Source organism: Fulmarus glacialis, unplaced genomic scaffold (genome assembly GCF_000690835.1).
Source record: "Fulmarus glacialis isolate BGI_N327 unplaced genomic scaffold, ASM69083v1 scaffold22128, whole genome shotgun sequence".
Taxonomy (NCBI): Eukaryota; Metazoa; Chordata; class Aves; order Procellariiformes; family Procellariidae; genus Fulmarus; species Fulmarus glacialis.
The window spans coordinates 26,013-42,332 of record NW_009226702.1 but is presented as its reverse complement, the minus strand read 5'-3'; the positions used below and the strand labels follow the sequence as shown (position 1 = coordinate 42,332).

The window sequence follows — 16,320 nt, the reverse complement described above, 5'->3', positions numbered from 1 at the left end:
GTTACCCAGCAATGTTTGCAGTTTTCTAATAAGCAAGACTGGGAAATTGCAGATCCAGCCACATCCTTCTAAAAGCAATGATCGACATGCCTGGTAAAACAACAGAAGATACTTGCTGGCTACTTCTCTCCATTTTATTAACTTTTTACATAAAGTACTATTTTATAACCATGCAAATTAAAAGCACTTTACTGTACGGTGTATTCTGTAATGAATGCTGGAGATATGACCTATTTGGAAGTGAATCACATTACAAATTCACATAACTCAATTTTCAGGATCTCTCTCATGCATACTATGCAGAAACGAAAGAAAATGCAGACAAGTTCAAGACAAAAAATAAACATTTGTAATACCAGAAAATGTGACTCTTTGGAGTAATAAATGTGTGTCAAGGAAGAAAAACAGTTCAAGGAATCAAATTCAGTTTCCACTGTTTAGAAGATGCTGTATTTTAGAACACGTTAAAGACGTAAATGCTATTACGTCTGGTCTGTGCATAGCAATCATAAGCAAAACAGCATGTGATTTCCCAAGGAAGCAAAATAATTTTAGAGTCATAGTGTACTGGGCTTGAGATTGGATTATGCATTCTTTTCTTAATCATCTCAATTCCTTAAAGAAATCACTTATACAGAAATGAAAGGTTTCTAGAGTGGACTTGACATCTTTAAAAACAGAACTGTGGATGTTCTTTTGAAGCAGGATCCTAAATGCATATTTATATATATTTATATATATTTTAACCTCACTACAGCTTTCAGACTTACTTAAATAACATAAAATCTGTTTTCCTAAGTCACTAGGCTCCAAGGTTTAATGTATTCAGGCACCGAGAGATGCAGACAGGCAATTAGTAGACTTTTCAAAAGCATTTCAAAATTATGGTTCAAACTTGTTTTGTCTTTTGCTTCCCCTTCCCCATGGAGTGGCTTTTCCAGGTCCTTGCTACTCCAATGGTTGGGAACCCTCCCTCATTTCCAGCTTAGTTAATGGCTACACCACAGTTAATGGCTACTTCATCTCAATTTTTTTCTTGGGCCAATGTGTTTTTGTTCTTTTTCCTTCCCTGCCGTTTTCTACCCCCTGAGCTGTCCTGGCCTTTACAGGGCTCTGCGTGCCCACAACTGCTCTCTTCTCCTTCGCTGAGCTCCCATTCCCCAGCGGTTCCCGCGGCCCCATCCCCACCAGGTCTAGCCAAATTCATTCCTCCTGCACACCCAGAGGCTGAACAAGACCGTGAGGAGAATTCAGGAGCCCCAGACTGATGCTTAACCAAGAGCTGCTATAAGTGATGGGAAACCCCACTGAAAATGGGCTTCACATCAGCCCCTGAATGCCTGCCTCCCTGCAAACGAACCGCCACGAACCAAACCGGGTTACCTGAAGGGGTAGGCAAAGGCTATGTCAATGTTGAGGTCACTCTCTGACTTGTTTGCACAGTCCACACTGAGGCGCAGTCCTCCAGAGTACCCACCGCATGTTGCAAATGCAAAGATTGCAAAAAGCTGTCAAAAACAAACAACATTTTTTATTTTATTTCGTTTCAGCAACCACCACAAGCAGATCCGTGCAGCAGCTCTCGCTGCAGCACCAGCCCCCTCGGGTCAGGTTATCCATCACTCCATGCACTCAAGGTATTGCCATACATTACTCCTGCGCCCTTCCCAAACGCCGATACAAAGAACCACAAAACGTGAAGCTCTGTTGCCAGACGTAGACAGAAAAATCACCATTTGTCTGTGCCAGGCATCTCAGCCCGCCCCTCCTGTCCTGAACCCCATTTGGGATTCACAACCCAGGCAGCTATTTAAATCATTCACTGACAGGCAAGCTTGGACAAGAGAAGGATGAATATTGACTGAGCATAATGAGTCAGTCTTAACCCAAATAAAACACTGGCAGAAGTATTTATAAGGAGCAACCAGGAGTAGCAATAGTAGACCAAGACAGTTCATGTGGCCAACATCCCATTACATGGCAAAACACAGAATCGTGCTGCCCCTCTTCCATTTAGTGTATGACTTGCAAAAAACACAATGATTTTTTGATTATTTTTCCTAAATTACTACCATAACCCAAGATGGATACAGAGGTGCAGTAAACTGACACTCAGCAAAACAGAAAAAAAATGAAGACGTAGGATAAGCTCAGGCAAACCGGACAAGAACAAAGAGCTTGAGTGGTTCTCATGCAAAGCTGTAGGGCATCTTAATCTTCCAGGAGAAAAAGATGAAGGAGGGAGTGGGCAGGCCAGAGACACGCCAACATTTATATTTATATCAAGAGTTCAAACAGGAATTGAAAACAGGAATGGGTGTCTTAAAACATCATTGATGCAGGCTTCCTCGACCGGAGTAGAAGTGGGGACAGCTTATGCAGTTCTAATTTAAATTAAACGACAGGCTAGATTTTCTTGACTGTAGCACTATAGACCTGAAGTAACTCCATCAGCTTTAACAGAGTTACTCTGAGATCTACAGTGGGACAGATGTGGGAAATGACAAGTAAACCCCTGATCCCAGTCACAATTAAATAAGCTAAAAGCCAGTAACACAGAGGAAACAAACAGTGCACGCATCTGGAAAAGAAAATGTGTACTTGGACACTGAAAAAATATACAACAAGCAAACGCAATGGCAAAATAAAGGACTGAATGATTCAGTAAAAGCAATATGGAAATATAATAAATAGAAAAAATAGAGCTATCCTTGCTGCACAAGGCTCTGCAAAACATGCCGTTAATCCGAGTTCTCCCAATTCACAGCACGAGCAAGGCCAGGCGTTTCAGCAGCCTCCTTGGACCTCAGCTTTGCACGTGCAGCTTTTCCCCAGACACTGCCAGGTTACAGGGGCCACCCCTGAGCTGGGGTAGGGACAGCCTCCCCGACTGTGAGGTGATGTGCTGAGCAGAACGGAGCACAGAGAATAACAGGAGAATAACGCAATCCCACCCTGCTACTCACTTCCAATGTGACTAGGGCATATCATCGAGGATAGATTTGCAAAGGTATTTAGGTGCCCAATGATAAAAAATGCTGATAAAAACTTCGATTGAATGAATTCTTCATGCTGAGCTGGCTGAAAAAAAGGAAAGCGGAACTTTACTGTGAATTGACTTGTTAAATATGTGCCACGAAATAAAAGTGTCTATTGTAACTTGAATAGTGTTCCTTCATCCTAAATTAGACACTTCCTCTGTTAATACAAGAAGTTTCTGCTCTTACATGTAGCACAGCACTGAAAATCAGTATTAATCATCTCAGTTTAATTTGTGAGGCAATGTCAGAAAACAATATATTAAGGAGAACAGGAGAGATTAGTGCTGACCTGCTTTCTGGCCTAATTAACAGAGTTGCAAATGCAAGTGTTTTGCAGATACATAGGAAGGCACGAAGATTAATGTCGTGATATATAAAGAAGGAACTGAAGGGCTATGATGTGAGACAGACCTGCCATAAAGGAAGAGCCATCACCTCTCAGCGTGGGGACAAGCAGAGGAAAGACATGCAATTGAAATGCATCTCCTTTAACCAAGTGTTGGAAATCAGCATAAATGTGTGCTACCATGTTTATTCACCAAGACCATTGCGCCATGCCCAAAACCACAGCTCAGGCTATTCCTTCTCAGAAAGGATGTCCTCCAGAGTTCCTAGTTTTTTCTCTCCCCTACTGAAAGCATCTTTGACAGCAGACTCAGGGACCTGAAGCCTCAGTCCCTCAGACAGTTCAGATCTAGCCTTTACTCACCCTTTAGCCCCACGTTCCGCTCTTAACCAGAGGCTTTTCAGATGCTTGCACTCGTTCAGCAAAGCCTTCAGCCTCCTTCCTCTCCAGCCACACCAGGGCTGCCCACCAGTTTCCATCCTTACTCAGCACACACTCTGCTACAGCCACCCAGGCGGCATCCACAAGGCAGGGGGGAAAGGGAAGAGGTCCCAGATGGAGGTTTTTATACCAAATTTCAGCCAACCTGAGCTTGGCTCTCTGCCGTGGCTGGATCAGATGCTGCTAACGGGATCGCCCGCCTGCCAGTAACGCCCGGCCGGTCCCCACAGCTGTGTGCCGAAGTCATGCAGCACCTTTTGGAAGCATATTTATGTTTTGCATTGCAGGACAGCAGAGTGAGGGCTGTAAATCTCTGGTATTTCCCTGGGGTATCTTGGCCGAGCAGCAGGTATAATTCTCCTCTCGCCCAAGCAACCTTCTCCTACCTCTGCATTTTTCCTTTTTTTTTTCCACCAAGTTTTGCTGCTTTATGTTGTCAGTGGAGCGCCTGGTGCATTAAGCCAAGATTTACTCGTCGGTTTTTGTGCACGCTGTAATTCTGTGGCAGGTGCAGGGATGCTGAATGCTGTAAACACCACTGTATTTTATTATAGCAGGATTTGTGTAAATGGCAGTTGTAAACCCCATAATGGGAGCTTTATGGGCCAGATTCAATAAAACCTCCATCTGCAAGATAATTTTATTGAATCTGGCCTCTCTGAAATTGAAAAGTTTATGGAGAAAGGGAAAGCATTTCCCTATGTTCCTATTTACTCTTTGACTATAAATCCACACTCAGCTCTAGTCCCACCTGCAGCGTGCATGCATATCGCTTTTCCCCTTCATATTAGATAAATTTCCCCAGCACAGTTACCTCCGGTTATCACATGGCTGCTGCCTCTCAAGGCTCAGCCCCGATGGCCAGCGCTGTGCCCGCCTTCTCTGGAGAAGCAGCAGCCGGGAGAAACACGGTGCCCTTGAGGCAACAAATCTTTGCTGCCGTGGCCGTGCTGAGCTGCTCCTGCCCACGGGAGCAGGGCAAAGCCCAGCCGTCCCCTGCGCACCCCGACCCTCCTGCAACAGCCACGCAACGGGGAGGTCGGTGCCTTTGCTCCTGCATGGACCCTTGAGGGAAATGGAAAGTGCCCGTCCTCCGCCTGGATCAATGGTCCACCATCGATGTGGGCTAAGACCCCAAGCGAGCATCGCGCTCGTTTGATGTGCGCTATCAAAGCAGTTACCAACCCACCCGACGAGGCCATAGACCGAAGGGAGGGGGAGGAAGGGATTTTATTTGAGTTCCCCAGCATGGACCAGAGCAATGCACATCTCCCATGTCCAGTCCAGCCTAGCTGGAAGATCACCCTTCTTCCACATGGTTTCACACACATCTCTAACAAGGCAGCACATCTCTGAAGCTCGCAATGCCTTTCTGTATGAAAGATTTCTGTATGCCCTGCTCCCGTTATGGTGATATTCCCTCTATGACCTTGCAGTCTTGGCCTGCGCCATTGGTATATTTTTGTAAGGAAGTCAGGTAAATCCCATAGTCTAACTAAATCAACAGAAATTGTACTTCTTACGGTATTGTGCAATATTAAACAGCCTTCACTGTCAAGTCGGATTAGCATGTTTTAAAGATCAGTTGGCTCCTTAGCACACTGAGAAAAAACAGTAAGAAAATTTCCAGCAGAGCACATGCTTCTCACACCAGCTCCGGGAAGACAAAGGTTCACCAGCTGATTTACGGGATCGGCTGGAAGCCCTCCTTCTTCTGATGCCAGGCTTCAACGCAATGGCAATGGATCCTCTAATTCAGTATTCCGGAGCTGTTATTTATCCAAAGTCCAGACTCAAGGCTGGTCCCCTCGTCTCCCAGCCCAGCCGTCCTCCGTGGCCAGGGGCTTGGGGCGTGCGAAGCCCTGGGGGAGCTGAAGTCCCAGCTGTGCATTAGACAGTTGGCAGCACCTCAGCACGCAACCTCAGACATCACTCATCCCACCGTGGAAAGGAAAAATGGGATGATTTCCCATTGCTTCTCCACGTTTAGCTTTCCAACAATTCCCCTCAATGCCTGCTGAGCAACAGGCTTGCTGTGCGCACCAGAAGAAGGCAGAACAGTTCCTAGGCGAGCTAAAAGGCTTATGCAGAGCATGTTACAGCTAAAACATCCTGTTAGGAAGACAACTGTCATTTAAAATTGATGAAACTTTTATATAAGCCACTTATTTCTTCCAGGAGCACGTCTGCCCCATGCAGCAGCCTTCGGCAGCTCGCTGGCAGCAAGACGGAGCTGGCCTGGGGAGGAACCCCAAATCCCCCCCAGTGCGAAGGGGAGATCCCTGCTCTGCCCAAGGGCTGCTGTGGTGGCCAAAGGCAGGCTGCGAGGGACACACAGCTCACTACGTGGGTTGATCTTCAACACTTTCACTTGGGGCTGAGGGAGGAAAATGGTAATCAACCTGCTGGACGCTTTCCTGGAGAGGTCCCCCCCACCCCCCCACTCCTGCCCTAACATTGGAAAGCTGAGGGGAACTCCTAACACTTTTAAAGAGCAACCTGAAATATTTGAAACACCTACTCTTTTATTAGTCATTTTACACATCCAAAGTGTTTTACAAAGACCTATTTTTCTGGCATCGTTTCTGGATGTAAGACATCCCTTTCTCCAGATCACCACAATAAAGAGACTGCAAAACGTTTGCCAAATGTTATATTGCTTTACACTTTCTGCCACTCACCGTGGCCAACGGCGCGCGTGAGAGCGGGGAAGGAGCGCGCCGCTCCGAGGGCCCCCGAGACGTCCCCCCGCAGCCGGCATCGCTCACCCAGCAGAGCGTCTCGTTAAACTGAGATTATTTATTTATAAAGCAGGACCAGTAATTGAACATTATTATTAAGACTGTAAAGGGAAGGTTCGAAGGCACTAAATGACTGTACGGGAAAATATTTACTGCAGAGCTGATGGCCCAAAATATGTCACCAGTGAAGGATTAGGAAGCACTCTCTCCTCCAGGTCTCTGCCTGTTTCTTTTTTAAAATCTGGCATTTTTCCTGCACGGATCTGAGCTGCAGACTTCCTGGAATCACTTCTCCTACATACAAGCCTCTGTGCACCGGAGATTATCAGATTATTGACTCTGGGATTCCTAATTATATCAACTTGACTGGTTGATGAATTGGAGGTGGATAGCACCGCAGCCAACGCAGTGCTGGGGGGTAGGCGATGACTAGCAGGAGTCATTTTCCTCCAACAGCTATACAGGGAGAAAGCTGAAATATATTCTGCTCCTGCTGAGAAATAAACCCTAAAGCAATTGTTCACTAATTGCAGGGATTTAGTGTGCCCCCTTACAAATAAACAGCAGCACTGCAAAGAACGATCCCGTGCCTGCCCAGACCTGGATTGCATGCAGGGGAAAGCCCAGGGATGAGGGAACATCTCGGAGTTTGGGGCTTGAAGAACGACATATGTCCCATCTGGGGAACGTTGTACGTCTGCCCAAACATCGACCCCAGTGGTGCTTCAGTTTTAGCACACTGCTGAAGGACCACTCGAGCGACTCTCCCACACCAGGAGGCACTTGCAGACATGGGCACCTCCAGGATGTGGTGGCAGCTGGGAAAGGGGTTTTGGTGTCACCATGCTGGAGACGGGGACATACAACCTGTCCAGTTCTCACGCAAAGCACCTCATAGCTTTCCCTTGGCTATCAGACTTCATGTTTCCAATGCCTTCTAAAAGGGGAATGGAAATGCAGCTACAGTTCTGTTGGAGGAAAATCTTTGCATCAACAATTCTGTATGGTTTTACATTGAGCTAAGCGAATGAGGCCCTTTCTTATGCATGCTGTGTGGCAAGGACGGCCATTGCTGGACAACCATGTCCTCCAGCCCCCGAGGCCAGCGGGACCCACCTGGAGGAGACCAACCTGCTCCAAGACCTCCCCACTTGGCTAGGGTCTTCGCCGGGGCATTTGCAGCAGCAAACCTCTGTTCTGGATTTTAGGGCACCCCGCAGAGAGCAGCCCTCGATGCCACCAGCTGGATGGAAAGACCTGATCCCACAGCGGGCAGGAAACCTGCAGCATCCTCTGTTTAAAGCACAGCATTTCATTTAATGCTCTGCATTTTTAAAATGAAAAAAAAAAATATTTAATTTGATTCTTAATGGAAAGATTTATGGAAATGAAACTGGGATATTTTTAGTGAGTAAAGATCATGTTATAATAATTTGGTTCTACAATACTTTAATCCCAAGGAGACAATTTTCTCTCTTTTTCTTTGAAGAAAACCTTTATCTTTTTTATTCATCTTTCATTGGTTATTCTAAAAATCCCATTTAGCTCCACCACATAATGGTATGGTAGCCATTATATAGTAATAGAATAAAACCCAACTGTATATCAGAGGATTAGATAGCCATTCGTTGAGGTAAAGAACATTGTTCCTCCAGATGGCCAGACAGAATCTCTGTAATGCCTTTCCTATTTATTCAGTTCAAAATGTAATGCAAGCTGATGAGATGTGTTTCATCCAGTATTTAATGGGTCAGCCATAAAGTTGAAAGCTAATGCTAAGGTTGGCAGCATGCACGGAAGAGTTAACAAGCAGAAAATAAAGACATATTGAGAGCATCTCTTCTTGCACTCAGTGAAATGAAAAGTTGTCGGAGGACAAAGCTACTTACACATGTGGGGCAGGGATGCTAAGCTCTTCCAGCCCCTCTAACAATTCGTCAAAAGTTTGAGATAATCGAAGACATTTACAAGGACCTGAGAGGTTTTTTTTATTTATTGTATAAATTGCTTTCTGCACGTGGACATTGACAGATTGGCAACAACTCTTCCACAAAACAAAATACACCGACACTGCAGACAGATTTAGGAGTACCTGGGGTAATCACTGGGTGTACACTGCTTCATTTGGGATGTATCACAGAGCGGTAGTTTCGTTGCATTTTCAGCCTGCAGCCCTTTTTTCCCCCCAGCTGTAGAGCAGTCTGGAAGCTACAGCTCTTCCTCTGCAGTCTGCACAACTCCACATTTGTACCCTCTTCTTTTAAGGAGGTGGGAGCACAAGTTGGACAGATTTATTTAGATTTGTACATATGATCCCTGAATAACTCATGTTGTGACATATATCACTTCAGCAGAGACATGTGCTCCTTTTTGGGCCTGAAAACTTTTCCAGTCCTAGACTGCCAGCAAAAAAGACAACCGTGGTGGTCTCTACCGGGATCCACACTGCAACGGTGCCCAGAGCATCGCAAGTGCCAGCCCAGGAGAGCGGTCACCCCTGGCCCGGGTCCCCTTCCTCTTGCCCCTGCCAGCCATCCCCCCGCATGCCCACATCGTCCCATGAGCTGCTTTGGCATCAATCACCTGTGACCACCATGGGCAAAAAGCAAGGAAAGCCATGGTCAGGTACAGGAGAGGTTTTCTAACAGGTGATCTTAATTCTTATTTTATTAACAGGTAAGGTTCGGCAACCCAGCAAACACTCAGGTTCATGCATAAATGTCATCTGTTCCTGCTCCCTCTTGAAAACACAGATTTTGTGCAGGCTTTACAAGCTGATTATATGGGATTTATTGTGTAAGAAGTGTAAACATTTAATTATAAAATAAAAAAGGTTGGATGGTTGCTCATTTCCTTACTCACTTGGTGGGTTTAAAAGCATCTGGGTCTAAAATGGCCCACGACCTAACATAAATGCATACAGAGCGTGATCCAAGTTATTACTAAGTAGGATTTACTCCCTCTAATAAACACAGGAATTTACATTACGGCTGAGTGACATCCGCACATGGGAAGCACTCTGAGAAGGGAAAATGCCCCCGAACTTAATGTCGCTAAACCCGCTAAACCCCTGATGGTCGATACATCCTCAGGGGCTCAACGACAACCAAGACTACACCATACCTCCTCCGACGCAGTACTGGATGGCAGGGGACCGCAAACCCAGCTTGCAAAAGCAGCGTTGTAGACGCTGCACACACCGACTGCCCCGGGCTGGGGCTGGGACAAGGCACCTCTCCCAGCCAGGGAGCCCAGCCCCAGCTCTCCCAGCATCACCACCAGGCACCACTAGGCAGGTCGAGGCCCCTGGCAGCACCGTCTGATGACTGCTGCAATTGCTTCGTTATCTAATTTGCGTCTTTATCCTTTCCATTAGCTTCAGCTCCTCTTTCCCAGCACCACCTGGTAGACCCGGGCTCCGGTGGAGCATTTTCCTGCTCCGATGACAGATGCACACAGCAGAAGCAAGAGGTGGGAGTGCTCCTCTGACCAGAAAATGCTCCGACAGCTCCATCCCCGCAGCGCGGCACAGCATGGGGGCTGCAACACAACCCTCCCCGGGTCAGCACCGACTGAAAATGATTATTACAGGAAAGGCTCCTGTCCTTCAGTCACGCTGTATTATTCATGACCTAATGATTGCCCCTTGACTAGCAGGGATTATAAGTTCGCTAAGATGTTTCTGGGTGAATGAAAGGGCATTAACCTCATTACTATCACATCCGTGCTCATCAGAGGCCATTAGTAGCTTCCTCGCAGCTCCCTCTGCTGCTGTGTAGCTATCTGGTGTCATCTGCCGCCTCTCCACCCGCCCGCCCCACGCGCATGCATGCCTGCATTCGGCTCTGTCTCCTTTCTCAAGCAGATTTAAGGAAATGGGTGAAAATAATTTAGCTTGGGAAGGAATCTCGAAAACTCTTGGGATTAATAATCTGGCGCAACAGCTTTTTCCCGTGAGGATTTGAGAGTGCTTTCAAATTGCTAAGCAATGGGGCCTCCAATTCTTACACACCCAGATGTCTGGCCATTTTTTTCCTTTTTTTCAGCCCCACACCACCTGTACAAGCAGGACCACTGGGAACCAAGGCTCTGCTTTTGGAAAGCACGGCTGGTTTTCCAGGCAGTATGTCTGCAAAGCCCTGCGGGGACCACCCAGCCCTGGCCACTGAGGCCCATTAGAGGTGTCCTTCGTTAATCCAACCATCACAGATGTCCCCTTCTTGCTCCAGACCCAGCCTCGCCATGGTACCTTGTACAATGGAGAATGGCTTGAGCCCTCCGTACTGGAGCTCTGCCCGGTGTCCCGTGCAGGTGGGACCCAAATGTGGGACCCATCGGCTCATCTCAAACCAGTTTTGGATGGAAAATTCCACTGGTGCTGGCTCCGACCTCGGCACCCGCTTCTGTGCAAAAGGCTGGAAGAAGAATTCGCTCCTGGCTAACTATCAGCCTACATGGTAAAAATAATTTCTTTTCTAATAATTAAAAAGATGGGCTATAAATGAATGTTTGCCTTGCTGAGCTCTGGGAATTCACAGGGAACATTTTCAGCAAGAAACATTTTTAAAATTAAAACCTCCCTTTCCTCTTCTTTTCCACCACTCCTCTTATACTCTGTCCTCAGAGATGGCATCGCTCTCCTTCCCCACACTTAATCATAAAAAGCAACACCTAAACACGAACATTTTTAGGAAATGCTAGTAACAGTGTCCTTAAATTGAAATTAAAAAATATTCCTTATCTCACTAGCTCTTGACACACTTCATCCGGACAGCTTAAATTGTCCTGTTTCCTCTACATCCTCCCCTTTACTGTGCTCCTCCACACCTCTTGCTTATCTCTTTTTCTTTTTATGCCCTTTCATTCACATTCCCTGAAATCTGCAGCCATACCTGCTTCTAAACACAAAAAAAGATAACAAAAACACCTTGGCAAAAACCCTGCCTGAACGTTCCCCATTTCCTTCGTGATTCAAAATACTTAATTCTGAAATAACCAGGTGTCCTTTTCTTTCTCTCAACTGCTAGCAGCTGCTGTACACCTTCGGTGCCTCTTCCCAATGCTCTTCAAATCCTCCCAGACCCCAGAAAAAAGCAGGCACTTGTACAAAACCAATAATGCATCAACATGTTTTTGGCTGTTGCAATCTTTATATCTGCACTGCTGGAGATGATTATCTAGCTTTTTTAATCTGTAGATTCAGGCCTCTGGAATAAAACCAGGGCCAATAAAATAAGGATGCAGAGAAAACACAGGCAGAGTGAAAAAGCAATTGAACATGCTATAAATTCAGAATCAGGTGAAAGCTAATTATGGCCTATCGCTCACTAAAAAGATGAGGACACAGCAAGAGAGATATAGACTTATTAATTATTTGTGTTATGGTAGCACTTAGAAGCCCCAGTCCTTTATCATGTGCTATACATGGCAAACACTCAACTGTATCTTTGAGTAATTGCACACAGTTTTAAGGAAAATGTGCAAATGCGCTGTTCTTTCACCTTCAGCAGTTTCTGGTTTGTTAATGCTCTTAAAGGAGTCCGAGTTCACCATCAGTCTCATTTTGAGCAGCTTGCGGGATGGTCTCGTGGGTCAAACAATAAATAATTCAGCATGAGGGCACCCTCCACCCATAGCTGGATTGGGGAAACCACAGCAAACCCCCTAAAGTGGGCATGAGATACATCCATCGCCATCCCCATCCCCTGGCACGGGGGACAGAGCTCTCACTGTTGCCAGCAGGGACGTTTCATCCTCATTGACTCTGTGCAAGTTTGATTGCTTTTCTAATTAAGATACATTTTATGGTAATCTACCAAACCCCTTAGACTAAATCACTCACTTAATCTGTTGTTAGTGCCCATATGTTTACAGCTTTCCAGCCTGCTGCAGCATATTTGCTTTGCCACGGCGCCAGGGAAGTTTAGTGACAGATGAGCCGCTGCGCAGCCGTTCAGGTGGTGCAGAGCCCTTCCACCCAGACAGCCTGTGCGTGGACGGACGGACGGACAGCCAGCCAGCCCCGGCACCCGGCGGTTTGGAGAGGAGAGGAAAGGCGCAGCTCTGCAGATACGGCACCCCATGCTGATCACCTGTCTCTTCCCCTGTCTCTACAGAAGGGCTCAGCACATCTTTCTCATTTTTCTTTCTTTCCTTTTCTTTTTTTTCCCTTCAAAACAAGAGGTTGTACGTGACAGGAGCGGAAGGCTGAAGAGTTTCACAGTATCGTCAAGTCTCTGGCCCCAGAGCTCGTTTACCGAGGAGTTTCACTGTAGGTTCAAGGGCTCTGAGCATCCCCTCGGCCGAAGGGCAACAATCACATTTGCAAACTAAGGACAGGCAGAGTCAGACCCTCCATCTGCACTGGACACTGAATTAAATAAAAACTGTGCAAGAGCTCCACAGTTCTGCTCCCGCTGACCCTGCGAGCCCGGGCAGGAGTGTGTGTCCCCAGCCCCAATCTCGCCTGCAGCCCAGACACACCGATGGGCCCCTTCCAACTTCTTCAGGGCTGGCACTATGCCACCAGACACCCTGGCGAGGAGCTAAATCTCTCCTTCGGGCCTGCCTGGGCTCTCTGGCAACCCTGCGTCCCGCGTACGGACACGCGTGCGCTGTGCTGGCAGGCAGCAGCTTCGTCTCTTCACCTTACATCAGGCTGCCCACTCTGGCTCTGGGTGGAGGAGCAGGGATGTGCTGAACGGGGACGTGGCTCTTGCCTGTCCCCAATCCATGGCTCTCCTCACGCCCTCCCGCACGCCTGCATCCCACGCAGGCAGAGCTCAGGCAGGGACCCGGGGACCCCACTTCTGCTCAGACTAGCTGGGCTGAGCCCCCAGTCCACTGCACACAGACACATTGTATTTTCGAGGGTGTACCATGCTACTATTTGAAACGACTTGCACTCAGTAGAGCCCAAAGGCAATATCAGGAAAGACCAAACTCTAAGTCAAGTTGCCATCTGCCATCCTATGTACAGGGAAATATTCCCTGAAAAAAATGGTCATATAATTGTACAGGAACTCCTAATCAAGAGTGACATGAAGAATAAAACACCACCTGCCATCACCAGCAGTGACAGGCAGCTGCTATCCAATATCCACACAAATACCTTTCCCTCTGGAGAGCGCCTATGGATCTGAACAGGATTAACAGAGGTGAGGAAAGTACTCATTAAGTCTTCCAAGGACTTGGCTAAAAAAAGAGTATCTGGCATTCAGGAGGAGCCAGATATTTAAGAAATCAATTTTTTAGGAGTTTAAGGAATTTCTCTAAGAACTGTTTCAGCTGCTAGAGGAGCAGCCAAGGAGACAGATCTCAAAGGAAAAGAAGTTCCCCAGGATCCAGGCACCCCTAAAATAATGCTTCAAACTTTTTTCAAACCCTGATGCACCTGCTAGAAAGGGACAGCGACTCCTCCATCCCACTGGCACAAATCTCACATTTTCAGCCCTGGAGCTTGTGAAGCACCATGCTGTGAACCTGTCCCTGCAGCTGCACCAAGCCCTGGTTTGCACATCAGCCTGAGGTCATCTTGCAGAGAGGATTTTACTCCTGGAGAGGTGATGGAGGCTGCTCCAAGGTCTGAGAGGCGAGTGGTGGTTGGGGGTACTGGACTGGAGAGAAGCCACCCCCAGAACTGCTACCACCAAGTAGCTGGAGATGAAGGAGCAACACAGATTGCAAGGCTAGGATGGGCAAAAGGCAACAGATGGAAAACCATGAACACTGAAGACTTTCGTATGTACAACATGAGGAGCAGGGCAAGCTCTCCCGTCCCCCCGAGTTTGTATCCTGTAGAGACGGCATGTAGGGCTGAAGGATCATTTCTGCTCAGCCACAAGCTCCTCTGCCAAGGGAAAGTCTTGCAGCGATGGACTTAACCACATTATTCACTTTGTGCCTTACACTGCCTTGGCCACTGGCAACCTGCCTTTGGGGACAGGGGTGAGACCTCCCCCTGCCTGCAGTCAAACCAACCAGCCCTGGCCACTTTTCCTCCTTCAAAGCTGTAAAGATGAGCTGAACTGTCTTCTTAATAAACCACAGCATGCCCAGCTTTCAGGGCAGTCTGGCACCCCTGCTATGATGAGTTATGTGGCACAGAAACCCCAGGCCTTTAGTTTTGCAGGGTAGGAAGCAGGAATTGTGCTCCTCGGTTCATGCTACGTTCCAGCGTCTTCCCTTCCAGGGTCACCCAAATGTGCTCTTTGACCATCGTCCTTCCGCTCACCCGGAGGGCACTGCACTGAGCCAGACCCCAGGCTCAGCAAAGTTAGAAATGCTTAACGCTGTCCTCAGGCAGTGTTATACCTAGAAAGTGCGTGAGCTGTGCGCTGCTCAGACACCCATGCCCTCCACACCTGAGGAGTTAAACGACTGTGCAAAAGACAATTATTGTTATGTACCATGTTCTCTAACACTGTGTCGAGCTCATACATTCAAGTTACGCAGCTGGTATAAATATATACGGTCCTTATGAAACAGCAATCATGCAAATACCAAAAAGCCACTGAACTGAGTGCCTATTAACTACATTTTCAGGAAGGAAGCAAAACGGAGCCCGTGGGCTTGCCTCTACAACGCCCTGCGCCCGGCTGGCTGCCCGTGGGATGCTGCACGCCAGCACCGGCTCCTGCCCGGCCAGGGCTTCGGCAGCCACGGCACAGACCCCAGCAGAGCTCACGAGCCCGCAAAATATTCCCATCAGCTGCTCTTCAGGCAAGTGCAACTATTCCGTTTTGAAAAAACGGTAACAATTAAACTGGTCCAAATGACTAAGCAGTTATTGCCAATCTGAAATTTCTCTCTGGAAGAGTTTAGCTTGGACCGGCAGACACAACATCCTTACCCTCTCCTGTGGGTTTAATAAACCCAGTTACAGCCTTCTAACATCTATTAAAGTACACTTCACATATCTATTAGCATACCCTGGTATCATGAGAGTAGGCAGATTATTCTGGGTCTAATATGTTGATTTTCTGAGCAGGTATATACTCAAACATGTTCTCACAGCAGCTCCAGCTTGTGCTACAGCTGGAGTTTTTAAAGACTTCTGAAACACCAAAGCGATCGACTCCCATGGATATGATTCACGTACAAAAGAATCAAAGTGCCATTAAATAAATTAACACAGTGCTGCAAATCCAAGTATTTATTATGTAGTCTGAAAGTATTACAGCTATACATCTTGTTTTCCTCAGCCGTACTATTACAATCACTGTCTTGTACTGCCTGGAAAGCACACCAGGAGCTATGACGGGGAGAGATAAATAACTGCACCTCGCTATTATTTACAGGTAACAAAGAGGTCTCCAAGTTAGCCGAGAGCGCTGAGGAATGAGGCTGCTGAGCCGTACAAAGCAGAGGCAGGGAGCAGAAAGTCGGAGCAACAGTCTATTGACCTGTATTAATGATGGTACACACTGAAAAAAAGCTATTTCCTTAATTACTTTAAAGATTGTCTTTATTTCATTAATGAGGAGCATGTTGCTGCCCACGTGCCGTACTTTGGATTGATCTTTCTAAGGTAATATGCAGGCAGATATTCATACTTCAGATTGATCAATATTAAATAGCTCTTACTGATTTTTTTTATATCAAATATTGCTGCATTATTTTTGAGGCATCTTTGATTTAAAATGCCAGAAGGAACATGATAAATCAGAATTCCTTTTCCCTTTAATCCTCACTCTCTACATTTCTGCTGTAAAATGAAGTGCAAAACAAGTTTTCAAAGCAGGCAATCCCC

The 16,320-nt window shown here is 46.9% G+C and overlaps 1 protein-coding gene across 1 annotated transcript in view; it reads right to left on the bottom strand.

The window, feature by feature from the left end:
* Positions 1 to 16,320, bottom strand: part of SYNPR (synaptoporin) — a 45,426-nt gene that overhangs the window by 28,817 nt on the left and 289 nt on the right. Inside the window, exon 2 of the mRNA XM_009582904.1 lies at positions 1,384 to 1,508. Coding sequence (XP_009581199.1) covers positions 1,384 to 1,508 — 125 coding nt within the window. The remainder of the gene's footprint in view (positions 1 to 1,383; positions 1,509 to 16,320) is intronic.